At 34.9% G+C, this 26,854-nt stretch overlaps 2 protein-coding genes across 4 annotated transcripts in view; one reads left to right on the forward strand and one right to left on the reverse strand.

Annotated features, from left to right (window-relative positions):
• The window catches only part of LOC134529286 (1,4-alpha-glucan-branching enzyme), a 168,355-nt gene extending 163,790 nt beyond the window's left edge, over positions 1-4,565 (forward strand). For both annotated transcript variants that reach the window (XM_063363193.1, XM_063363194.1), the window contains one exon: positions 3,827-4,565. In XM_063363193.1, coding sequence (XP_063219263.1) covers positions 3,827-3,871 — 45 coding nt within the window. In that variant the 3' untranslated portion in view covers positions 3,872-4,565. The remainder of the gene's footprint in view (positions 1-3,826) is intronic.
• A 2,376-nt stretch (positions 4,566-6,941) lies between these two features.
• The window catches only part of LOC134529287 (uncharacterized), a 107,298-nt gene continuing 87,385 nt past the window's right edge, over positions 6,942-26,854 (reverse strand). Inside the window, exons 6-7 of one of the 2 annotated variants that reach the window (XM_063363195.1) lie at positions 8,359-8,524; positions 6,942-7,302 (exon numbers count right to left, since the gene is read on the reverse strand). In XM_063363195.1, the coding sequence (XP_063219265.1) occupies positions 8,368-8,524 (157 nt within the window). In that variant the 3' untranslated portion in view covers positions 6,942-7,302; positions 8,359-8,367. Of the gene's footprint in view, positions 8,525-26,854 lie in introns of both variants that reach the window. The other variant, XM_063363196.1, reaches the window with a different exon arrangement.

Genomic DNA, 26,854 nt, shown 5'->3' on the forward strand with positions numbered 1-26,854 from the left:
CTCCATGCGATTTCTCATGACCATGTTTAGCCTTCTGGCAGAGTAGACAGGAGGATGTTACTTTAGCTATGACTCTTGCCATATTGGGCCAGTAAAGTTGCTGGCTAATGGCTCCGAATAATTTTCTGGACCCCACATGACCTAAACTCGGTAGAACTAGCTTCCAGTAGTCTTCAAATTTTTCTAATTTCTCTCGATTGTGAATAAATGTACCATTTGCAGCCTTACAATAATCTTGATGAACTTTAGGAGTGGGTTTTCTCTCTGATAATTTCTTTCTGATGTTCTGACATTACTGGTCAGCCTCTTGCAAGTTTTTTAGATTTTGTAGTATTTCTCCTAAATTCTTATTTCTCCATAAATTTTAAAATTTTGCAGGTGCCACTAAAAATTCCTTGTTAAGGTGTACACATATATCTTGTCTCAACTGTAGTCGTCCGGCTCAGGTAGTCTGCAACAATTTTTTCACTTCCCTTGATGTGACATCTCTATATAATATTCCTGCATCAATAGGTACCATCTATCCGAACATCTTGCCGGCTTTGAAGCAGGTGAGAGCTTGATGATCGGTAATAGCTTGATTTTCTCACCTAACAGAAGGTCACGAAACTTTTGGAGAGACCAAATAATAGCAAGTTCTTCCTTTTCTGTAACTGTATAACTAGGCGCATTGAATTCCTGGATAACCTTTAGCTTATCAGGATCTGTCTTTATCCTAGTGGGTGTCAGAATGTGTCCTGAGAATAGTAATTCTTGTCTACAGAATGTAGACATTTTGATCTTCATTTCATAGTCATTCTAACCTCTTAGAGACTGAACCCTCAGTAACTATGTTTTCAGCCGCTCCATCATTTTGTTTGGCCATAGGCTGTGGTATAAATGGTGGTGAATTAGGTATGAACTGTGAATGTGACTTTCTTTGAGGTGAATGGCATGTCGATGCGACTGATCGTATATCATTTAGAGGTGCAGTGTCTGTGCTACTATTCCTATGGTGACTCTGACTCCTAAATCTACTCCTTCCCCTTGTTTCCATTTTAAACAATAATTTTAACACAGACTTCAACAAAAATAGTATTCGTAGGCCCCACTAGTTGGTTGCCACTCTGTAATGTTCCGTATATATTCATGTATGAATATAAACAGAACTATGATAAATACTCATATGTTGTGAGACATTATAGTGTGATGGCCATAAGTTTAAATCTCTATTAAGTATTATTAGTCTACCTTTCGGTAAATAACGAAGACAATGAGTGTAATGAATGACTAATAAACATTATTTGTAATGGTCAAACAAAATCATGCATTAGTATCAATAATTCCTCCAAAACCACGTAAAACATAACTCCTTTAAACTAACGTTGCCTATATGATGGCACACTATTGCAAATGTGCATTAACTTATGCATAACACGACACTATATCATTCCAAACTTTATCATGCCAAAGACAAAGTCCTGGTATTTTTTTAATATTTTCCATAAAAAAACAAAGCAAAGAGATCACTAAAATCAGTTCATAGATATGTGGAATTTAACATGCAAAAGCTCAAATACCTGTATCCCTACAGTGGTAAATATTGACTTGTTTGCTATCTAAAATTCATACAGTGACAAACATTTTAACTATGAGCCCATAGGCATCTGCTATTTTCTGAAGGTCCTTCAATGAAGCAGTGGCAGAACACAGGATTTGAGGAAAACAGAGTACATAGTTTGATTACTTTTTGCACATTCTAGATGCAAATCTAGGAAAAGTCACTTACCATGATTTGCAAGACTAGTGCTACTTTTTGTGCCTAGTTAGTACTGTATATTAATTTAATTGAGAAAATATTATCAGATTCAGCTCAGCACAACATTGCTTTAAGTATACGTAGTTTTACATTGCCCTTTTTATTTTTCAAGTTATGTTTTACATTTCATTAATGACATCTTTAGAGATGGCACCACACAACATGATGAAGGTATATAGGTGAAGAAATTGGCCATACCGCCATCTTCCTGGAAATAATTTTGAGAATCCATGGAAAATAGAGATCAGGATGGTCATACGAGGATTAAACCATCTGGAATGCAAGTCCATTGACTTAACAAAGTACCACTCCACTCCACTCCAGTTCGTCAAGCTTGGAGTACCTTTTTTTTTTTTACACTGTGACTGGGCAGGGGGATGGGAATCTGACCATAATGTAAAAATAATAATGGTTTGGGGAGGGGGGGGGGGAATTAAAGAGATTTAGTTGGTGCTAGCAATAAAATGGACCACAAGAAATGTGTGAATAAAATGTTTAGTAACAGGGTTCTAAAGTATTAATTATGTATAATATGCTTGGAATAAGTATTTTTTCACTTAAGTATCAATAATTTATGACTGTTAAATGGTCCAGTCATTTGGTGCTCAAAAAAGGGTTTGCCTGAAAAGTTTTCCGGGAATTTCGAATATTGGTATGCTTATAGATTTCGATGTGCTCTTTTCACATTTTCACTTTGCCACCTCGTATCTTTGCTGCTCGTGCCGCCATATTGAAAAAATAGCACCCAAAAACAGTTCTTTGAGAATATCTCTTTTCCGACTCATTTTACGATAAAAATAGTTACGTAATAAATTAAACTGTAATAAATTTGCTATAGTTCATGTATTAAATTGTAATAGTAAAATCAGTAGTTTCAGCGCTTGGTTGCCGCAAAGTCTACTCCAACACGCATACTGCCAAAAAACTCATTTCACACCACCATGAGATAGATTAAGTGTTTTTTTTTTTTATCTCCAGTAGGTATAGATGTACATTCTCAAACCAGGCAAATCTGCTGCCCCCGACAGAAGCAGCAGCAGGACAACATTCGTTCTGAACCAATCACTAGGTCCAGCAGTGGTGTGGAGTTGAACCAAATGCAGGGCGATGGGGATGGAAAAAAGCAGAGATGGGCTCATTCCTGTCACTACACTTGAACCCCCAGCTCTGGAAACCTTGTTGAAACTTATTTCTTGCAAATGCAAAATGGGATGTCTGGGGAGCCTGTGGATGCAGAAAGGCTGGGTTAAAGTGCTCCATTATTTGCACGTATTGCAATGGTGCTTGCGATAATTTGCAAGTTCAACTACAAAATAGCAACGAAGAGGAAGAAACAGAGACTGTTCTCAAGCAAACCTATGACAAAATCAAGGAAGAAGGTGATTGATTATACCTAAGCACAGATACGGTAGACAAAATTTCCATCTCTGACTTTTCACTCGGTTCTGAGGATGATGAACCAGTGAAACCTGGTCCATCAAGAATAACGAAGTGAAGGAGATTGCACTAAAAATTTTAAATAGTGCATTATGTGGATTAAGCCTACTGGGGATACCACAAAAAAAAAAGGACTCTCTACTTCATGGTGATGTTGAAATTAATTTTTTCACCTATACGCATATTTGAGTAGATTCTACGACAATCGTGCACTGCAATGATTGATTTTACAAAAAATAAGGTAATTACATGAATTATAGTAAATTTTTTCTTGTTTAATTTATTACATAACTATTTTCATTATAAAATGAGTCGGAAAGAAGATATGCCCTAATAACTGTTTTGGTCACCATTTTTTTCAAAATGATGGCACGAGTAGCAAAGATATGAGGTGGCAAAGTGAAAATTCGAAAAGAGCACGTCAAAATCTATAAGCATTCCAATTTTTAAAACTCCCGGAAAATGTTCCAGGTAAAACTCCTAAATGTCTGGACTGAAAGTAGTTATTGCAGTTATTTTAAATTACTCTTAATTTTTTAAGTTTATTTTTATTTTGAGACTACTGTAATAAAGGTTGGTTAACTGTTGCAGGTATACACGCCCTCACGCACAGCATTAGTTTTTAGCCGAATATAACCCTGCCTGCAGCAAATGTTTCTCAAGAAGGTTACTTATGTTTTGTGCCTGTTCCTTTATTTTCTGTAAGTATATTGATGAAACTAATTATTGTTGTACAGACAACAGATTTTGTAGTCATTTTATAGTTCTGCACATTCAAGGAGCTAAATTAGAAGCATGACATCCTTAGATGAAATTGATTAGTAAATTATTTGCAATTTGTGTTTGACAGTTAGGTTATAACTTGGTCATTTGTAGAAGTTGCACATTAAAAATTGTCTCAAAATGTTTGACATTAAGTGAAATAATCATGTTTGTAATAAGAGGGTTGATGGCATTTGATTCAACTTGTTATTTTAACTTGCAACTTACAGTAATTGCACGTTTGTGCATATTACTTGCATACTAGTTAAATGTGAGGAGGAAGTCTAAGAAAGAATTTTAGTGTTTTCAAAGATAAGATACGGTCTTCCTAGTTATTTTGGCTGTGTATATTAAGTGTTAAAATTATTGTGAAACACTAAAAAAATTTATGTATGAAAATTTGTTACTAATTGTATTTTTATATAAAAGTAATTTATCCTATTTACTACACTCAATTTTTAAATGTACAAGCATATTGAATTACACAAGTGTTAACAAATTGTAAACTTTTAATCTAATAAAATTATTATTTTACAGTTTCTTTCTAATAAAAAAAGCTTGGTAGTAATTTGTTTTCAATTTTTCTGTTTTTTTCCTTCAAAAATGTATTTTTTTTTTTATGTAAACTAATTTCCATAGGTAATTGTAAAATATTGAAGAAAGATTAAGGGCATAGTTTTTGGGGAATGATTCCCTGCTATAAATTTTAATTAGATTTTTCAAAAGCAACAGTAACACTTTTTTTGCTGCTGGCAAAGAAAGATTTTTTTTTGAACATGTGTTGAGGGTGCAATTTTAGTGTGCAATAGAAGTGGAAAGATATGCCTGCGCACCAAGCATAAATGGTCCAAATAGCTGTCGGTGTGTGGCGGCATTAACCTGTTTCATGAACATTGGGGTTCTAATAAGAGTATATTGTTGTGCCAAATAAAGATTTGTGATACATATCAAAACTATTTTGGAATACATTAAATGAACATTAATAGTCACACAAAAAAATAATCACAACTTAAAAAATATTTTGAATCCTGGGATTATACCATTGATAATTCAATATTCTTTATCATCTCTCACTCATAGTAACTGTAGCTCAGTGGTAAAGTGCAAGCCTGAGAAGCTCATGGACCTGTTTCATAAAACTACAAGTATACAAGTTCAAGACAATTCACTTGTAACTTGTAAAAATTGATTAGTTGCTGTTTCATAAAACTGCAAGTTTACATTCCCTGTTACAAGTAATAACTTAACAAGTTACAAGTATGTTTTACAAGTCCAATGGAGATTGTGTTTCTCTAATGGCCAGTTGCACCATTCTGTTCTTCCATCTGCAATCCAATGATCTTATTCCAAGAATGATCCAAGGATCATTACTCTAAACGTTGCACCAACACATACTCTGACTACACAATCTTTGTTCGAGTGAACCGAACTTTATACATTTCCAATCTGCGACAACGGGCAGCAACAGTGTCGAAGAAATGTTAGGTGGGCTGGAACGATATGAAGTCGCTACAATCGATTTTGACACTGCGAACAAATGGTTGATGTGATTGCCACAAGATAGCAGCACTTATAGTCACTGCCTCAGATTTTGAATTTTAATAACTGAAAACACCTGGTATTTTAAAGTTGATACAAAATGGAGCAGTCTCAAATATGAATAGATTTCGACTAAAAAAAAAAGCTTTTTTTCATATGGAAAGTAATCATGATGAAATAAAATACTAAAAATTAAACTAATATACAAGCATTTTAAAGATTTGACTAATGGGTATTTCACAGGAGAAGAGGTTGTAATACTGGAATAAGTAAAAATATTTGATTAAATAACCTGAATAAAGTTCATGAAAATACCGGCCATGTCTGCTAATATTTCTGTATTGTATTTTTATTAGCGTAATTTTAAAAAGTATAAGGTGGATATGGATTTACCGATTCTGATGAGGAGGAAAACATGAATTTGCAGGTTAGAAGGCTGAGAAAGAATGGGGTTTTTCTAGACTTATTATGAATATAATGATTTTGCATGAGTTCTGAGAAACTTGAAGACCTTTGCTATCCCATGTAACTAACTGAAATAAAACTCTTTCTCCATAAAACTGCAACTGTGTGTTGAATTGCATTGGTTGGGAAACTGAGGACAGTATCATGCTTTTGGTGACATGCATGGTGTCTCGAAAGCAACAGTGTGCAAATGTGTAGAACGAGTTGTTGCAGCTGTAAACAATGTTAAATTTCCTGAAGTTATAAACTGGCTTAATGATGTGGCCTCTGTTGTTTAACATTTTAATGCCCCAAGTATGTGGGTGCTTTGATGGGATACGAGCCACATTTTGTTGATTGACATGGTAACAATTCCATAAATTGTATTGTGGTCTGTGGACCTGACTAATTGTATTATACTAGTGCAAGTTGGCCTGGAAGTGTGCATGATGCTAGAGTGCTACACAACAGTACACTTTGAGAACGCTTTGTCAATGGTTGGAGGCTATTTCCTGAAACTGCTTTACTTGGAGACTCTGGTTATCCATTGAAGGAATGGTTAATGTCTCCTGCAACGAATGACTTAGCAAATCCCACAATTGTCTTATATAACAAAGCTTACAAAAGTATAAGGCGTATTGTAGAAAATGTTTTAGGCATACTGAAAGAGAAACTCCCTTGCTTGAACTACCTCAGAATAAACCCTACATATGTAGCAAACATTTTTAAATGCTATGTTACACTTTGCAACATATCAAGAAACCATGAGCAAGAGTGTTACCATTTGCTTGTAGGAGACGACATAGCAATTCCAGAGGAAGAAAAAAAGTTTGAAATACCAGTTATAGCAGCACATAGGTGTCAACAGCAAATATTAAGTTAATTTGCATAATGCAAGAAAAATAAACTTTTTCATTAAGCATTGTTTATAGAGCAAATAATTAAAATATTTCAGTTCCCATTGATCTACTATTGTCCAGGTTTACAACAGGCATAATGAATCACACAGTGTTTGTAAATAAAGTAAAAATAAAATTTTATCAAATTTATTATGAGAATAAAAAAAAATAATATCCATGGTAATAAATTAAGTTTCATTTCAATAACACTTCATTCATGTTATTTTCTATAGCTGTATAACATTCGACTATCCGGATATCTTCAGTAAATTTAGATCGGGCTAAATTAAGTTGTTCCCAATTTAAAATGTCCAACTTAGTTTTGTATATCTGCACCTCCCATGTATTCTAGTTGCAGCTTCCTCTTTTCTCTTAATACTTTGTTCTCTGTGCTGTTTCTAGATAAACGTTTCCTTTTGGAGCCTGTAACAGGTACAATTTAAATTAATTTGTGCAACATCTGAACAGTTCCAACAATTTTTTCAGAGGTATTGAACACAAAATTTTATACTTTATTGAAAGAGCCCACAAAAGATAATTGTTTTGTCCCAATGCCGTGTAAATTATTCTCAATACATAAGATTTGAAATTAATTATAAGCCCTTCTTCAAAATATTGTTTGGTTATAGAAAGGAAGTAAAATAATAATAGTTTTAGGGAAACATAAAGTAAATGTTTACAAGCATGTTTTTTCTGTAAAAAAAAAAATTTTCAAAATTCTGGAAACTGTGTTTATGAGTACTTCTAATGTTGCTTAATTTTTCTGCAGAGAGGCATTTTCAGTTCCCTCTGGATTCTGAAATAATTCATAGTGGGAGAGCAATGAAGCCTAAGGGAATTGTGGAGTCAAAGACCATTAAAACAAGAAAGTACTGATAGAAAATTATTGGAATTGCTGTCATTTAAATCTCTTTGCGAATTTAATAATTTTCACTTCAATTCAACATTGATCAAGAAGACAATCATCTAAATTTATTTTCTTTAGTTTCTAATTGCAATTATTTATCACTCTTAATTCCAAGAGTGTGAGCACAAGCTAGCCTACATGCAGTATGTAAGGTCTTGCTTGCCTTTTTGAGTAAGTAATTATTAATGAAAATAAAATTAATCTGCAGGTAGGCAGATAAGCGATTATTTTTTATTATGCCTCTGACATAACTCTGCAAACAGTATATTGAACTTTTTATTTTTATTCCTTCTTCAGATTCAAATATAAATTTTAGGAGGTATGAATGAAATTTTTTCCATTGTGAGACTTAAGAAGCTATATTGTGCAAAGCTGTAATATTTATTATTAACAAATAAAAATGTATTAGATATGTGCCCTATTTTTGCAATTATACACAGCGAGCCTTACTGCTACATGTTCTGCCAATACATGAGAAGATATGTTTCACATTTACTTCCAAGGTTGTTATATAAGTCTGCATAAACAACACATATGACTGCGGCATATGTGGAAATTTTTAACATACATACCTTGGCTTGTTACTTCAGCAGATTTTCCACCCACAACAGCCTCTGCAGCCATCTCACCTTCATCCATGACCTGCTTCTAACATTATTGGCTTCATTATTGCAGCTTGTGTTAGAACTCTGGACAGTACCTTTGCTGGCCATGGCTCTCATTTCTGCAACTTCCAAGCTACACACAAGAGAGGAATCTCTTCCAAAAATATCCAGAACTATATGTCAATGTGCCAGTTTCACTCTACTTACCCCCGCAGCACCTGTCTTCTTAGCATTATCTATTTTACTCTGTAGAAAAGAGAAAGGTGCAGGTTTGATTTAGTTTAGGTAGCTGTCAAATGTTAACCTAACTGTATTAAAAGTCAATATACAAATTTGTTGCAATTTTATTGTTATAAAACTGTTACATAATATGTATAAAACTTATTTCTTAGAAAATCCTTATCATGGTAATTTTCTTGACATTCTGCCAAGCATCCCGATTTTAACCCCAGTCTTTACTTCTGGGACAATTCCTAACAATACTGCAAAATTCCAAATCTCCTTCTATGCATACATTTTATTTTCTTTCATCAGCGTGTCTGAGAAAGTCCAGAACAAAATACTTTTGTTTTATTTTATTTTGTTAAGAATCTAATCTTTTTTACAGTTTGCTTTCTGCCATTGCTCATTTATGGTTTGGCAATAAAATACAGTGTCACCGCCCTTGCTTTCACACTATCTACTCCTCAAGGACAAACCTTAATGGGGAAAGACAAAGAAAGTAACGAAGGCAGACAAGGATTAAGCAAAAGTAAGTTTAATGCACTCAGGTATAGCAAACAAGACTGTCACATAAGTTAAAGCTATAAGCAAAAGGGTACAATAGCAATTGATCAAGTAACAAACAGATGACAAAGTAAAACTCCTTTGATAAATGGTAGGAATAACTTCTCTCAACATTTGGCCCATAGGCAAAAAGAGCATCTACAAAATGTGTATGCTTTATAAGTGATAGGCTGAGCCTCTCTCAGGTCTCTTATGTTATACTCTCCAAAATAAACATCTCTATGAATACACTCTTAAGACTAAAATCTACTGCCCTAAGCAGTACTACAGATACAACACTTACTAACCTCAGAATAGAATTATCACAGTTATCAATATGCACAAAACCTTTTACCTTTCGTCATTAAATATCTATATTATACTGATGTATAAAACAGGCATAAGAATTTTTTGGCAAACACAAACTCACGATACACAGACACACCTGAATAAAAATTACAAGTTATGACTAATCTCAGCATCAAGATTAGGCTTCTGCGAATCTAGGATTTTTGTCTCGAATCGAATCACGAATCGAATCTCTAAAGATTCCCGAACCTCGAATCTTTTTTGAATCATGAGAATTTTTTCCCTGCTGAAGTTTAACACTTCACTGAGAAGTTTTTTCAACTAGGTATTCAGTATATTCAGTTACATGGCATCTTTGAATTTGAAGAATAAGACACGTTGTTGTACCTAGAGGGGCAGGTCAGACATTCAATAATTCAATGTATTGCATATTTGCATGAATTTTACATAAAAACAAAATACCTATATACTTTGAAACCACATTAACGTTTAAGTTTAAATGTAAACAATTTACAGATTTTAACATCCAGTATAAATATTGATATTTTAGTTAAGCGAAATTAACTAACAATGATACCAGCAATTACTCATTAAAACATTAATATTTTGTTTTAATTTTTATTCATTGTGCAGAGAAAAGGTAAAAATATTATGTTGCTGCACACATCTAGTTAACAAAAAAATTAAATAACCATGATATTCGTAAAGTAGATAATTACTTGTTGGAGTTTTGATGTTCTTTTTGCAATGTTTGCACATTGCTGTTTTTTCATCCACAACTTCATAGTGTTTCCACAAAGCCTTGTTCAATTTTCGTTTTGTTTTTGACTCAATCTCTGGCCGGATGCTGCCGCTCTGTACCGATTCAGGCTCATAGGTACTTTGGTCTTCCATTGCAATCTGTCCTGTATCCATGTCCAATAAAGTAAAACAATGGCCACGGCAGACGGTACACTGCTAGGGTAGACAAGCGTGCCGAGCCAATGTAAAAAATAATTAAGTAGATTCTGGTTGCAATTGAGTAAAAGTGAATAACATGAATTACTAACACATTAGAGTATATTAACATTAATAGTATCGGTTTTATGTGGCAGTAAATGTTTCAAGTCACTACAAAACACTACGCAAAAAGATATTTTACGAGTCCGCATTCTGTGGTACGCTCCGACGAATTTAGCATAATGTACCATAACTATGTTGACTTTTGTCAACGGGAGTCGTGTCTGTTGGACGTTGTTACATACGGTACCTGTAATACACCCGGAGTATTGGGGTATGTGTACCACAGCTATGGCATTCGTGTACAAGAATATTTCATGCTACTTTAATCACATGATGCTGATGAAGCTCAGCTGTTCACGTATGCGCATTACAAGTCAGTCTTGCATCTCCAAATACAGTAGACTCCCGATTATCCGGGGTAATGGGTCCACGGATAACCAAAAAACACGGTTAACGCAAAGTCGAAAAACATAGTAATCAAAATTGTTTTGTCTTATCTATCTAGACAAACACTGAAGCGCCCTAATTTATTTGTATCAAGAAAACAGCGTTATTCAAATAAGTAAATTTTTTTTCTTCATAAGATAGTTTTGTTAATCAAAATAATTCGTTCTACAATTTGATAATTTAAAAAAATCTCGTACCGCATTGTTTACATAAGAGGTTTTGGTCTTGGTCGTAACATTCCTAAGTAGGCGCTAAAAACATTTCAGACTTATTAAATGATGAAGTCATAATTATGGGAGTTATATATATTTTAGTTCTTTTAAAAACTAATAAACATAATGTTTTCTATTATTAGAAAGATTATTTAACCTGTTAACATAATTCCCGTCTGTGTTTCCTAAATGCGTGTCCGCCATGATTCGTCATCATCACTAGCGCATCCTGGTGGGCGCGATGCAAACTAGCTCTGGCTTTTGTTTCCAGAGCTGCTGTTGACATGCGGGATAGCGTAATATAAACCATAGAGTAAACATTGACTTAACATACTGGCGTCGTCGGAAATAAATACGCTATGATGGAGATGAATAGCTATTACTGAAAGAGCAAAATAATGTTGGTTGATTCTTCACATTATTAATTCGTTGCATTGCATTTAATGCCACACAAGTGCCTTTGTCAGTGTGCACGCATGTAAATTATGTTTGTGTTTATGTTTATGTAAGTGAAATATGGCACGAATCTTTTTAAACTAAGATTTGATTCGTCGAACCACACGAGATTCGATTCGAGATTCGACATTCTCGAAGCTTCGCATAACCTTAATCAAGATACATTTACATTAATTTTCCATTAATTTTATTTATTTATGTGTGTTTGTTTCCATATATTGTTCCACCAAAAAATTATGACTACACTACAATTGCACTATTTGTTCAATATATATATTATGCTTTTGACAAAAGGTTATTTATAGCATTCGTTATGAGTTCCAGCAGCCTTTTAACTATGCTGCTAACTACTTCCATCATTCCACTAAGCACCAGAATTATTTTGAGTTTATTTAAAACTAAAATATAAAATAAAAAATATACTGTTGGTGCCTTAGTTTGAAAGCAAACAACATTAAAGATTATTAAAGACAAAATTTATAGACTAGAATGTCCACTGGAGATTACTAATTTAAACAACAAACAAGAACTGAGGGACCAACAGTTGTTGAGCACATCTTCCATCGCCAAGTTACTTTGCAAGTCTTAACAGAGTTATTAATTTTTCTGGCTAATCGTAAAAAAAAAAAAATTAAATTAACGACCCTGTAATGTCTCCTGGTAGACACACGGCAAAAAGTAAAATGATTTACAGCTCTCTCAACCATAATTTTAATTTAATTTCTACACATATAACATTATAAGAGTCGTACTGGATATCAAGAGAGGAAAACTTACAGTTTCAGGACCGATGACCAATATTAAATTGCAACTTCCCACTAACAATTTAATACGGAGCTGCAACCAACAGAGCTCTTGTAGCCCCATTCCAGCAGGTTTGGCTGAAAATCACGACAGCCCAAACTGATGCAGTCGCAGACGATAGGAGTGGTACCCCTATTCGACGCAGCAGATAACAGAAGCTCGACAGAAATATTCCCTCATGGCGGCGTAGCGAAATAAAACCGTAGAAAATTACAGCACACAGCTATAATTCATTACAAAATTTCATAATGCACTTCGCCTGGCAGATGTTCACTGTACTATAGCATACAGCTGAGCGATCACAAACACCGTTGAGAACTTGACTCGAGAGACCACTCGCTATTATATTGCAATATCATACCATAGTCCCTTGATAACACCACATTGCTTGTTCTCACAATTCATGTGTGTCTTCTTTGAACGACAATTCTTTTTTTTTTTTTTTTTTTTTTTTTTTTTTTTTGCTTTGTGTCCCACAGTTTGACACCAACTACAGCCAAAGGGTCAACATGCCCTAGTTTAAACTTTGTTATCAAATCGTAATCAAATATCAGTATGTATATCTTAAACCCATACCTTACCCAGGAATCAAACCCAGAACCCCTATCCATAAGCCGGTGTGCATCCGACTACGCTACGGTCAGGTGAGCGACAGACAAGACAAGAAAAACCTCCGTTCCAAATCAGAACACTCTTCACTTTAGCCTGGACACATCTACCACTATCACAAACAGAAAATTCCTGCTCGGTTAACAAAGCATCGGCGAAGCCCGACAACACAGAGGGTATGTTGCGTTCCCAATAACAACGCCCAGGAAATGGCGGTGTATGTTGCGCTCCACTTAACAACAGTGCTAAACCACACACACGCACAGCTTGCGGCACTGTGTACGTCCCAAAAATGCTCCAACTCCACTTGCGTGCTCAGGACGCTCACAGAGGATTCTAAATGACTCCCACACGAGGCGGAATCCCTACGCAAGAGCGATACACAACAAAACAAAATCTGGCACTCCAAAGGGAGTGTTACATCAGCTGTGAGTCAACTTGTAGAACTATTGATACGCCAATTAATTCACTAGTCGAAACTTTCTTCATGAAACACTTGTAACTTGTAGTTTTATAAAACAGGCACCAGGTCTTCAGGTTCAATTCGAATCACAGGCAAATAAATTGTTTTCTACATTTCTTTAACTAATTGTTATGATAAATTTAAATACATAACTCAAGCTTTTGGTTGAGTTATTTTGCACTAAATAGTCAAAAAACATTATTCTTATAAAAACAAGCAAAGCAATTGATTATGATAAATGTGTGTATAAAGAGTATCTGTTTGTAGGTTGGTGTTTTTTTATAGAAATCTACAGTTTTACTCTCATTATGATATTTTGAATAACCACCCCATCCCCCTTCGCTAAAGCAGAATTTGTACCCACGACATTCACAATAAGAGGAAAATTACTGTCCACATATGGTTAAAAAAAAAAGTATAATGTCACTGTCTACATGAGATTTTGAAAAATCACCCCATCCCCCATTCCTCCCCTTAAAAGCAGAATTTGGGTACAAATTGATGAAATTTGCACTCTCGACATTCAAAATAAGAGGAAAGTTACTGTGAACACATAATTTTAAAAAAATGGGGGGGAAGTAACCTCTACATAAGAATTGGGAAAACCTTTCCCATTTTCCACCTCTTAAAGCAGAATTTTGGCACTTTTTGATACAAATTTGCATACTTAAAGTTCAAAATGAAGGGGAAATTAATGTTTACCTTTAATTTCAAAAAAACTATCTTCATCTGTCTATTCCACTCCCTTAAATCATAATGCAGATACTTATTGATAAAATTGTGCACACTTGATGTTTAAAATTAAAGTATAATTGTCTGCATTTAATTTCCTCTTCCCATAAATTTGTGCGACATTTAATTAACTCTATATCCATTGCGCTGTAAAATATTTTTTTCTTACAAAAGTTATTTAACCAAATTTAAATTAGTTTTTGTAACTATCAATTTAAAAATTTTTTGGAGTATTAAATTAAAATAAATAGAACTTTCACTACACTTACATAAGTACATGCACTATTTTTAAGTTGTAAAGCTACCCTTAATTTTTTTTTTAGTTTTCAGTTTATGCTTAAACTAGTTACAACTGAAATTCAATCTTCAGTAAAATGTATGAAACAGCCAATTTCTTGTTTTCTGCTTTTCTCATAAGTTGGTGGAAAGTGCCACTGTTATTTTGCATATGAGCTTAAGATTTTCACACTTTTTTTTTTGTTGCTGTTTCCTTATTTTTCAAATATTTATAATTTCTACAATCTGCGAGTCTACCTAGCTGCTAAAATTCTACTACTGGATTATAAAATCTTTCTCTAAAAGAAGTAAACATGGGATGTTTTGGCACCACATGTGTTTGCCTTTAGCAACATAATATTAAGTTAATGTGTTTTTTTTATTCTTATTACTAATTAGAATTTTTTATATATACTTCTTGAACATAATTTTAAGAATCACACAACATACCTGAAATTTTTTTGTTTTCTTGCAAACAGGAAAATACTATCTTGTGAAGCAATGGGGCCAATTCACAGTCCCCACTTTCACCAATATCATCTCTTTTAACTATTTTCTAAGATATCATTTTAACCAGGATATTATTACATGTCAAAAATCATCATAAATTTTCTTATTTTCTCATAAACAGTGTACTACAGGACATACAACCATTTGATGTTAATCTTTACTCATATCATTGCAAATCATTTCACCAGAACAAATGTACTAGGTAGAATATTAACATTTAACTGCCAAACTCTACGCTTTTTTACAAACATAACACTCATCTTTTTAGTTTCCAAGTAAATTGCCAGAGTTTGATGTTCTCTTTATTAGTAATCAGCTTCACTTGTGTTTCAACTGTAACTTTAAAAAACTATCTAACTGATATGTTTTAATTTTTTTTGTAGACTGGAAAAAATACGGCTTTCTCAGGCCATTACAGTGGAAGGTCTTTGATCCAGCACGTTCAGGACCATGTCCCTGCTGGATTGTACGTCAATATATTTTTAATAGTAATGTCACAGAAAAATTAATATACAGTACTATGATAAATAATGCCACAGAAAAATAATTACGGTACAATGGTACATAAAATAAGTTGTAATAAGCTGCTCTACAGATATACAGATTCGCGTTGGTCTTCTTCAAAAAATTACCATGGAAATGTACCCCTTAAATACAGCCTGCTACAAAACAAACAGTGCTAAAATAAGCAGACTTAAAATGTTGCAGTGCAGTAAAACAACTTGGTAGCCAAGTCTAACAGCTGGAATCCACCCAAAATAATCTGAACACTAAGCAGCTTGATTGCCACAGGATTACAGTATATGCCAAAACAATATAATGCCAGATTAAAGAACTTTCAGTGTATTTGGACTTACTAAATGGCAGTATTGTCCAGTATTTTTCTTGGAACATGACCTTTAAAAAATATAAATATAAAATCTAATTTCATGCAGTTTGCTTGTAAACATGACTTTATGCAACCCAATAGGTAAAATAATGTTCCGTTCATTTTGCATTTAGGTTTCCTAATATTTTAAAATGTGGTTGGTATCAACTTAAGCAAATGCAGAACTTTATAAAATTGTTACGACCTATGTGGGAAGAACTCAGTTCGTAAGGGATAGCCCGATTAAATTTTCCAATTAGGGTTTATTACAGTTTTATTAATTACTAATATTTACATTACTAATAAATAATTGCACTTAAAAAAATGTCAGATCACCAATTACTGGTACTTAAAAATGTTTATTTGCAAGTCACTCAATATCTGTCAAGTTCCACAGTTTGCACTCCTCACTGGAGCTAGGCTCAACAGTGGTTCGCCCCTTACCACACACCTGTCCACACAGTCTCGCGCCACTCTCGAGAGAGTATCTCACCCTCTTCGCCAATGTCGCACCTCTCTTTATTCGTGGAACTCTCAGAATTCTCGGAATTTGATTGGAACTCTCGTGGCACTCATCACAGGACTCGTGGAACTCTCACCTAACTCATCACGGGACTACCGCGGAGGCCGGCGTCGCTGCTTAAGTACCTGTTGCGCCCTTCTCGAACCGACGAGAGCGCTGTGACGCGTCGCGTCATCCCGGGCGACCCGACGCCCAAAATATCGAGAATGGTGACGTTTGTTCAAGCCACTCCACGCGGCAGCCTCTGTAAGCCCAGAATTCCCAGGCCAGTAAAGGTGATAATAACCAGAGGCGGGATGATGCTTATGGGGTGGAGGGGGAGAGGGTAGCGACAACCCTTGTAATCCGGCCAGGCTGTTACACATCAGTTATAACAGAGTTAACTGTAAACCTAAGCTCTGCTATTATTTTGTCACACTTCATTCTCTCTTGACGACTTGTGTAACTGGTGGATCTTTTAGTTTCAAAAGGCAAAATAATGATTTTGTCTGGATATAACTACCTCTATGTTTATTTAACTTTTAATTACTTTCACATTAAAATAATATTTGATAAATTGATTGACAAATATATTAAATTATCAATAAATTATATTAACATGGATTTAAAATTGCATTATCTAAAGAATGGGCCGGCCATAATTAGAAAATTACCATTAATCATTAAACACAAAATCAAATCAGAAACAATAAACAGGTTAAGTTCCTTTCACAATCCCAGCACACTTAGAGCGATTAGTCCCGAAAGAAAAATTTCTGGTGTTCCGATCCTTTCAAAGTCGTGATTTAATGTTATTCTGAAGATATGAAAAAAAAAACTGAAGGACTGGAGGTTTGACGTTCGCTGGCCGAAGATGCTGGTAATGCGGTGTTAGGGCACCTTAGTCGTCCTGATTGCTGGAGGAAGGACTCGAGGGTGGAGTGGTCAGGTCCACATCTGGCCCTTGGACCCTCATCCGGTCCTTGGACCCTGTCTGTGAAAAAGTCCGAAACAAACATGTTCAGAACTGGTTCACAGACAGTTAGCAAATTAGGCAGAAAATGCCTACTAACAACTTGATTAGGTGGAAAAGGTTTGTCAAAAGCTCACCATACAGGGAGATGGCTTCTAGTGCCAGCCAGGGTGCAGAGCTCGCGAACACGCAATTGTCGCGGACGTTTCCATGATTAAAAAAAATAGAAAATATAATGAAGTATTATTAATGAAGCATGACTACTTCTACGAGGTACGCAGACTGACTAATTACTAATTATTAAAGTTTTTACGGATCACATCCCTTGCCTAGCTGATTACATCTTTAAACGACGACTGGAGTGAAGTCTTGATGTGCGGCTCGTAGGCGATGCTGTGTGGTCAGTCTGCTGTCGTGGCGCGAAGTAAGTTTGGGGCGGCAGCGACTCGTAATTAAAAGACGTCGTCAATCAAAGGAAGAGGGGAGACTTCGGCTTCTGGACCAAAAGGTTCCGAAGATTTCCGAGGGAGTGGTCGAGAAATACTATCTTCAATATCTCGAAGTTGGTGGTACTGGCCGATGTCAGCACGACCTACTGAGGGGTTTCCGAAACAAGGAATGATCAACTCACACGAGGTGACTTCTAAAACATTGGGCTTATGGAGGGGACTAGTGCAGCTCTCTGGTGGCTTGGAAATGAACTACGGGGCACTGTTTGTTGCGTGAGGTGCCAGGGGGCAGGCGTTTAGCAGCCGTTCAAACACCCAGGGGAAATAATTCGCAACTCTGCCATTAGAGGTCAGAGGCGGTACATTCTGAGACTGGAGTTGTGGCCTCAAGACAGGCTGGGGTTGACGACCGGACATTGAACTGTGTCTGGTTCCTAGGAAAGGCTGGAGAGAGGTGGTGGGATGGAACTGCGCTGCTGTGGGAAATTAAGCCAGCGACGTGCCGAGGGCGCGAGCAAAATGACCTGGCTCGTGCCTGAAATCGCTTGCATAAGGCTGGCTCTCAGAACCTAGCTGCTCTGATAGCTTGCAGGACATAGCACTTCTTGTCACAGCTCAGAGGGGAATTACAGGCGACATACGTGCGCCAAGTTGGGGAAAAAACGATAGCACATGCTGGGTCATTAGGATGGTAGACAAAATTATATTTATGCTGGGAACGATTGGGGAGACAGGTCTGACAAAGATTAAACGGGAGTGTACTGGAGGCGGATAAAGTTTAAGTTCTTGCAGCAAAAAAAAATGACTGGCGACATTATTTTTCAAAAAATTCAAATTTAGAATTGTGCCCAAAATACTAATTGGTGGCACAAGGCGCACATGGCATGCTTTACATCAGTGGGCGGCACGTGACACAGTGCGTGATGCCAGTGGCCGTGCAGGGCCACCAACCAGCTCCGAACCTGGCATCATGGTCTGGTCTCTAGCATTCGAAGCAGTATGTAAAAGGTATTATTTTTGGTAGAAGTGGATATGTATAAGTATTCTATAATGATGAAATAAGTAATTTATTTAAAATATTTACACATAATGGTTACTTAAGCAAACATTATTTGTTTGTACATCCTGAACAAAATAAGGAAAACTGACTTTGTTACTGTATTTTTAGCTGCAGTTCTGTAATGACTTACTTCTTTAAACAGGTTACTCTTAATTTTTCTATTTTGCCATTTTCATATTGGCCTGGCCTAGAAAACACACCAGTGAAAGGATGAATGCCTTTGATTAGAGTATGCACAGTTGATTCACTTTGAAAAATTCTGCATATTCACCACTGCAATTTCTTAATACATCACATGTAATATATATTTTTTTCAATTATTCAATAAACTACATACAATTGCATTTGCTTTAGCAATTACTGCTTTAGTTTTAATTCTGTGAAATTCTACATGAACTTAACCTTAAAAATAAAATTCATACATATGTATCTAGGTACACAAGATATTAACACATTTATTTCTTAAAAATCATGTATTACAAAATCATAGGTTTTGGTCGAGATTCATTTGTAATAAATACATTTTACTTCTGTCCCATTAAAAATACTGTGGTTAGTTTTTCAGATACATGTCATGAAAGGTTAAGCTAACAAATATCAAGCACAAGCATTGCTTAATACTTTAAATAGAAACAATTACACTGTGCTTACCATATCACACAACTAAATCAACTTCATTTCATTTTGCTTCATGCTTTTGGATACAGTCAAACATTATGGTTCAACATGATTCACTGTTTGATAACTGGAATTTTCAGTCAACAACTTCACATATAATTCAGGTTCAACAGACTAACTATTTAAAACCACTTAGTGTTCACATTTATGAACTGGAACAATAAGTAGTAGAAAAAAAAATTCCCACATTTTTAACCTTCACTTTAAGTGCTAATAATGTGAAAGACATTTCAAATGATGGTTGTTTCTTTGTCAGGTTTTAATTTTGAGGCATTATTGCATACTAATGGAAGAATGAGCTCAGAACTAGGCCTGTGCAAAGCTTTGACTAAGCAAATCAAATCGATGTTCTTTTAGATGTTTGATTTGGCTTTGCCAGAAAATTTTCATTGGTTTGGTCTGAAGATTCAAATGTGATACAAAGCTTTGCATATGTTGTGAAGCTTAAAACACTGGTAGCTTTAGATTCACTTCCCTCTGTTATATGCCCAAATTTTATGAGCTGTGCTCTTATATTTCACGGACTCAGTTTATCACAACTGAAGTGAAGAGTTGGTTAGCAGGCCAACTACATTATATTAATACAGTGAAACCTCGTATTTACATTATTGCTTTTTAAGTATTCCTGAAATTTATGCAGTTTTCTGAAGTTACATTTTATTTTCAATTTTAAACAATGTTCAACATTTTCTAAATTACACGTCGCCAAAAAATTCTATACCCCCCTTTTTACATCCGAAACATTGGAGATCGACTCCATTTAAAATACATGCCTACCGGTACATTTTTAGCAAACAATAAAAGTTTGAAAACAAATTATTTTCATTTTTTAATGTACATTATTTTTTCTACAAGAGCACTAATCTTCAATATTGATATATGTGTAGGACCAATGTAATAATGCTTTTTGTGCAGTGCATAGTGTTAAATATTTATCTTCATATGCTTGACTAATATTTAGGACTTAGTTTAAGAACAGGATGGAATTGTTGTTTATAAAAGATACTAATGTTCATATATATTTTACAACTGGTTTTATGCTATTTTTTTAGTGCTTGACATGACATTTAAAAATTTCTAAGTACCATTATCTTTTTTGAAGCGGGAAAATTTATCTTTACCAGAAAATTGTAAATAATAAAAAATAATACAGAGCTAACCTTTCTTCTAGCTTGATTACACTTTGTGTTTTGGTAATTTTATAGTTTTGGGCTAGAAATTTTTTTATGGTATGGAAATACAAAAATTGAGCCTAATTAATTTTTTAAACAGTAAAAACAATAAAATGTTAAAATAAGTTAATTTATTTACTTTATTCCATTGTTTTATAGAATAAGTGTAATATAGCCTTGCTGAGAAAAATATTCACAAATTTATTTGTCTTTGAAAAATTTATAACATTTTAATTAGATAATCACTTGACATTGAAAAATAAGTACTCCCACAGGCCTACTTATAATTATGTGCATAAATTTTTTCAATCAAAAATGTGTAAAGTTTTACTTAATGGTATACATTATAGTGTCAACCCACCCACTCCTTTTCTCTGCAACCTACCAAAGTGAGGGAAAAAAATTATGTGAAAATGCCTGGAATGGAGTATCAGGTAATTATTGACAAGTTATTAATTGAGATGGAAAACATGCTTCTCTCTTATTACATTGCTCACCTATGTGTCAGTAATCAGTAGTTTTAAAGTAACATAATGTCTAACAAGAAAAATACTTAAGTATATTATTTTAATATGCCAAGACAAGGTTATCTATTCATTAGGGAATGAAATAATAAGTACAGATATTAAAATGTGTGATGAAGAAGCAAAAAGTAAAGCTCTGACATACACACTGAAACAGTATGAAAAGAATAGCATTCTGCAATAATGTGTTGGATACATCTGTAATCAAAACCAACTAAGAGTGGATATAAATATGACACTGTCCATGTGCTGAAGGAAACTTAAATCCAGACTACTCTACACTTATATATGCTAATGATTTCAATAATTTAATTATTTAGAGACGGTACACAATTAAAAGTAAAAGAATCAAATTGTACTGAAACTTCAACCCCTGATCCATGATAAGATACATTTCCCATGAGGAAAAATGTCACTGTGAACCTCCCTCAAAAGTAGGACCTGCATTGGCCATGACTGGTGCTGAGGCCTGACAAACAGTCATAGTTGCACACCTAACCCACTTGTGGCTCTAAATTACCGAGCAACAAGTTAGTATGTCAACGTCAAGTAGCTTATGGATCTAGTCACCTCAAGTCTCTGTCCAAAAACCTTGTGACATAAAACCCTAACCTCAAGAGAATAAGGTTTCAAATGAAATTAAGAGCTGAACGCCAGCAAAAAAATTTCTACTATACAATCTACTCCCTCTTAACTGGGAATTTAACCGGACTCCGCTTTAACCGGCCACCGCGAGTTTGAGATGATGACTTACGGACCTGTTGTCATGTCTCTCTAGCCGCTAAACTATTCAGTTCATTTGATCTGTTTACTTACTGTGGTGTTGATTGTAGCCGGTTTAGAGGGAGTCCACTGTATTGTGAGATGGGACAACAGTTTCTAATAAAAATTAACCATTTCTGGGAAGGTGTGACCTCCTGTCCTTTGACAAGCTGCATAAAGTTGGAATGACAGACACTTGATGTTTATAAAATGTTGGTAAGATGACTCCAACATTGGTGCTTATCTTTTATGATGCAAATAGTAGTATAAGTGGCTCTCTGCATAACCTGGAGTGGATAAATAAAGCAAGAAATGGAATAACAGACTGCCATGAAGAGATTAACCATGTTACAATTTTCCCTCCAAATGCTCTTGAAACAATGGTTGTTAGCACCAACTGCTGCTAACAAAACAAATAAAAGTGTTTCCAAGTAGATTCTCTGCTTGCTCCACATAGACATTTAGTGTGGGGCCACCATTATATAGTTGTTAATGTTATTTAACTTGTATGGGTTAAAGTGAAAAATGATGCATGGGAGAAAAATGTTACAGGTACAATGAAGGAAGTAAATAACAATTAACCCTTTAATTCCCAGCGTGTCCATATGGACACACTTTTAGTACTCTACAAAAAAAGCGAGAGATTTTTATTGGTGAAACTTTTAATGTTGGTACCTATGCTATGTGATACAGCAGACATGTTAGTTTTTTTTCAGGTATAAACTACTTTGGTTCATTATTTTTGTGGTGATGTGTGACAGTGCCAAATAGTGAATATTTTTATAACTCAGAAACCATGGACGTTGACAAAGAGTAAGTACTAAATCATTCCCTAAAATAATACTAATTATATATGTTGGTATTGAAAATATAGCCTAAAGGCATGTTCTTTTGAATGTTGAGGTTAAGATTCCTGTTTATTGGAAATTCTTATCTTTATTTGGCATGAAATGTTGATGTGTCCATTTGGACACGCTAGGCATTCATGATATCACTTTTCACTATAAGTATAGAAGTAAATAAAAATTGAGAATTCTTATTACAAAAAGTTAAAAACTATTCTAGCCATGCTTAAAAATTTTACAATGAACACTACGGACACTAAACATGATTTTTTTTTTTTAGTTATAAATGAGTGCAATCACTATTTTTTAGCAATTACGAATGTATTTCTGTTTACAGCTATTTCCATGTAAACAACATTCAATATCATTCTCTAGTTTCATCTCAGCTGAGACTTAAAAAATGCATGTAATTGTATATCAACCTGTTCACTGCTACAAAACTAAATGTTTTGTCATGAAAATAACTGTACAAATATTCACTCGTTCGTGACACAAACTGTCATATTCTGGCATTACAATGATTGAAATGATTCTTTATTGCAGACATTGGAAGAACATTCTGCAGCCAGATGTGTCTGTCCAGGAGGCTTTGGACATTATTTTTGCTGATGCTGAAAATGAAGCTGGCACTGCAGAAACAGTATATATTGCACCACCGGATCCGTCTGTTCTGACTGATGAAGACTCTGGTGATGAAGATACCGGTGGAATAGCAGACAACTTGAATCCTCGGCAACTAAGAGCACAAGCAGAATTACGAAACAATGATCAAAGGGATGAAGAACCCACCAATTTTCAACATCTAGCAACATCAACAAAGAGAACATGGGTGCATGGGAACATGGAATCGTGTTTGAAAACTTTTCCTGGACAGGACTTTAGTAAATATAGGGACTTTTCAATTGTAGAACTGTTTGAATTATTCATCGATGATGATATCATTGAGTATTTTGTTCAGGAATCAAACAAGTATGCTATTTTCAAAAACTATGAACATCCTCGTATTACTAAGAATGAAATTAGGTGTTTCATTGGAATTTTGATTCTCAGTGGTTATAACAGTGTTCCCAACAAAAGAAATTACTGGGAAAATAGTAAAGACACCAGAAATGAGTTAGTGTGCAATGCAATGAGAAGAAATAGGTTTGAGCAAATCCTTAAGTTTTTGCACTGTGCAGACAACAATATGATTGATAATGAAGACAAAATGTGGAAAATTAGGCCCTTGATAGAAAAAATCCAAAAGAAATGCCTAGAACACTTCATTCCACAACAGAAGCTCTCGTATGATGAATCAATGGTGAAATATTTTGGAAAACACTCTTGCAAGCAGTTTATTAGAGGGAAACCGATACGATTTGGATATAAAGTGTGGAGTTTGACTTCTATTCAGGGATATCTAGTAAATTTTAGAATTTATCAAGGGAAATCACCTCGTTCAAACACAGACTATGATAATTATTTTGGTAAGGCAGCTGCACCACTCATTCAAATGATTGAAGACTTCAGTGCAGAAGTAAGAGCTTTGCCTTTCCACTTCTTCTTTGACAATCTGTTCACTGGGTTAAATCTGCTATCTTTTCTTAGAGATAAAGGATACGGCGGTACTGGCACAATTAGAAACAATAGGATACCTAAATCTTGCCCAATGCCATCTAATAGTATTCTACTAAAGAAAGAAAGAGGACATTATGAATCAGCTATTGTCAAAGAAGATGGTGTCATAGTATCCAAGTGGGTCGATAACGCAGTAGTATCCATTGCATCAAACTGTCTTGGTGTTGAACCACTTTCTACAGCAAAACGATATTCTCAGAAAGAGAAACGCATCATTCAAGTGCAACGCCCCTTTCTTATTGCAGAGTATAGTCAGAAAATGGGTGGCGTGGACCGTCTGGATCAAAATGTAGGCACATACAGGATAAACATCCGAAACAAAAAATGGTACTGGCCTCTGTTGTCATGGCTAATTGATGTGTGTGTCCATAATGCCTGGCAGCTGGCAAGAAATTCAGGAAAGAAATATTCACATTTAGAGTTCAGGCGTGAAATTGTCCAAGTGTACTTATCGAGGTTTGCAAATCCATCCAAAGGTATGGGAAGACCATCTACTTCATCAGGCAAATCAAGAATACCTGATGAGGTCCGATTTGACAGCCTGAATCACCTCGTGAAAAAGTGCAAGAAAAAAAGATGTGCAGGAGAAGGATGCCGGTTGAAGACTTCTGCAGTCCGCACTATGTGTGGAAAATGTGACGTGGGACTGTGTTTGGACTGCTTTGAAACATTCCATTCCAAATGAAAATGATCTGTTAAAAAAACTTTGTAGGCCCTACATCAAAGAACTGTGGAGAAATAGTTTGGGGAGGAAGATTATGTATGTGCAATGAAAATAAGCAAAAATTAACAATATTGTAAAATTCAGAAATTTTTGCTCTCATTACTGCTTAGTGTGTCCATATGGACACGTCTATTTTTAGCCAAAGTAAGAGAAATAGAATTTTTATATCATTTTTTTGGGTTTGTATAGTGTGTTTGTAGTTTATATGTTGAAGGAAACTGAAATAATTAAAAAAAATAATAATTTGGGCAGTAAAGGGTTAAAGAAAGGGTAAGCTATTATTTATCATTGTGTTTGCACTAAAATTAAAAATTCACGTAGGTGTGTAAAAGCGACTCTTTGAATCTATGACTGCACAATTTAAAATCATACCCTATTTCATTGTCCTTTTTACTTAAAAACTAGACAAATCAAAGAATGTTACTTCAAGAGGTGGGTGTACTGGGAAAATGCAAAGAAACTGTGTGACAATCATAGTACAGTAAGCCCTTGATTAAGACAGGTTATGTTCTCAGAACTTGTCCCAGGTTATGTTCCTAGACAATCCAAAAATTCCTGCTTTTATTATTGGACTATTTATCAATACATAATAAAAATCTGATAATCTATTTCATGTTTAAGAAATGCAACACAGAATGTAATGAATGGTAGAAAATCTTATTAACATTTAATGTAAAACTTTACTGACAGCTCGTGACTTGTTGAGTGGCACGGCAGGATGAAGTGTCGCCACACAGTCTAAAAATTGAAACCTTGCAAGTGTGAAAGTTGTAAACAGATAAGTCCGATGACCTTGTCAAGAGAATGAGTGAAAGAATATGAGGAAATGAGAGAGCACGCGTGACAAGTGGATGTTTCTCTCGCATGCCCTTGATGGAGGGGCAGCAGGGCCAGCCTATTGTGTAGCCATTATCACACAACATATAATAATTTTAAGCCTAAATCTGACAAACAATAAAGTAAGTAAAATCAAATGCATACATGATGAGATTTCACTGAACGTAATGAACTAAGAACTTAATGTCTTTATTTCAAGTAAAAGCAATGTGAATATGCACAGAGCCTGTACAATGAAGAACTAGTGGCTGGCTACAAACAGTTAGGAATAGAATGGCTGGTGTATGTTACCATTCGGGAAGTTGGTGAATGAACTACACAGATTCCCTGTCACAGTGGTACGCATAGGCCGGTGGAAGATGTGAGTTAGCTGTCTTTTTCTTGCCACACACATCGTAAATATTAGCGTCACGTCTTATCCTCGTTTTTTACAGGCATGGGAGAAAAGATACACAGAAACTCTTTTAAAACAGTTGTGGCATCCTTATGATCATTATGCATTCATGCAAGAATTATTCACATGCATACACAGTGTAACGCTTCTACATGTGAGTGTATAAACAGGCTAGGTATTAAACGAGTACGTAAGTTACAATGCAGACATTAAAATAAATGCCCATTAAACAAGCGTCCGTTAATCAAGAATCTGAGAAAACTATTTTTCATACTGATAATGCCATTAGTGATCATGGCGATTCTTCCAGTTAGCATATTAGCATATTCAAGTATACTAGAACATACAACACCATTGCAACCAATTACTGCTAATTAAGTCCAGTTTTTATTATTATATATGGTATGTTAAATGTTTTTTATAATAGGATAGCATAGAATGATATAAATCAGAACAAAACATTCTTCAGTACA

Source organism: Bacillus rossius, chromosome 2, assembly GCF_032445375.1.
Source record: "Bacillus rossius redtenbacheri isolate Brsri chromosome 2, Brsri_v3, whole genome shotgun sequence".
Lineage (NCBI taxonomy): Eukaryota > Metazoa > Arthropoda > Insecta > Phasmatodea > Bacillidae > Bacillus > Bacillus rossius.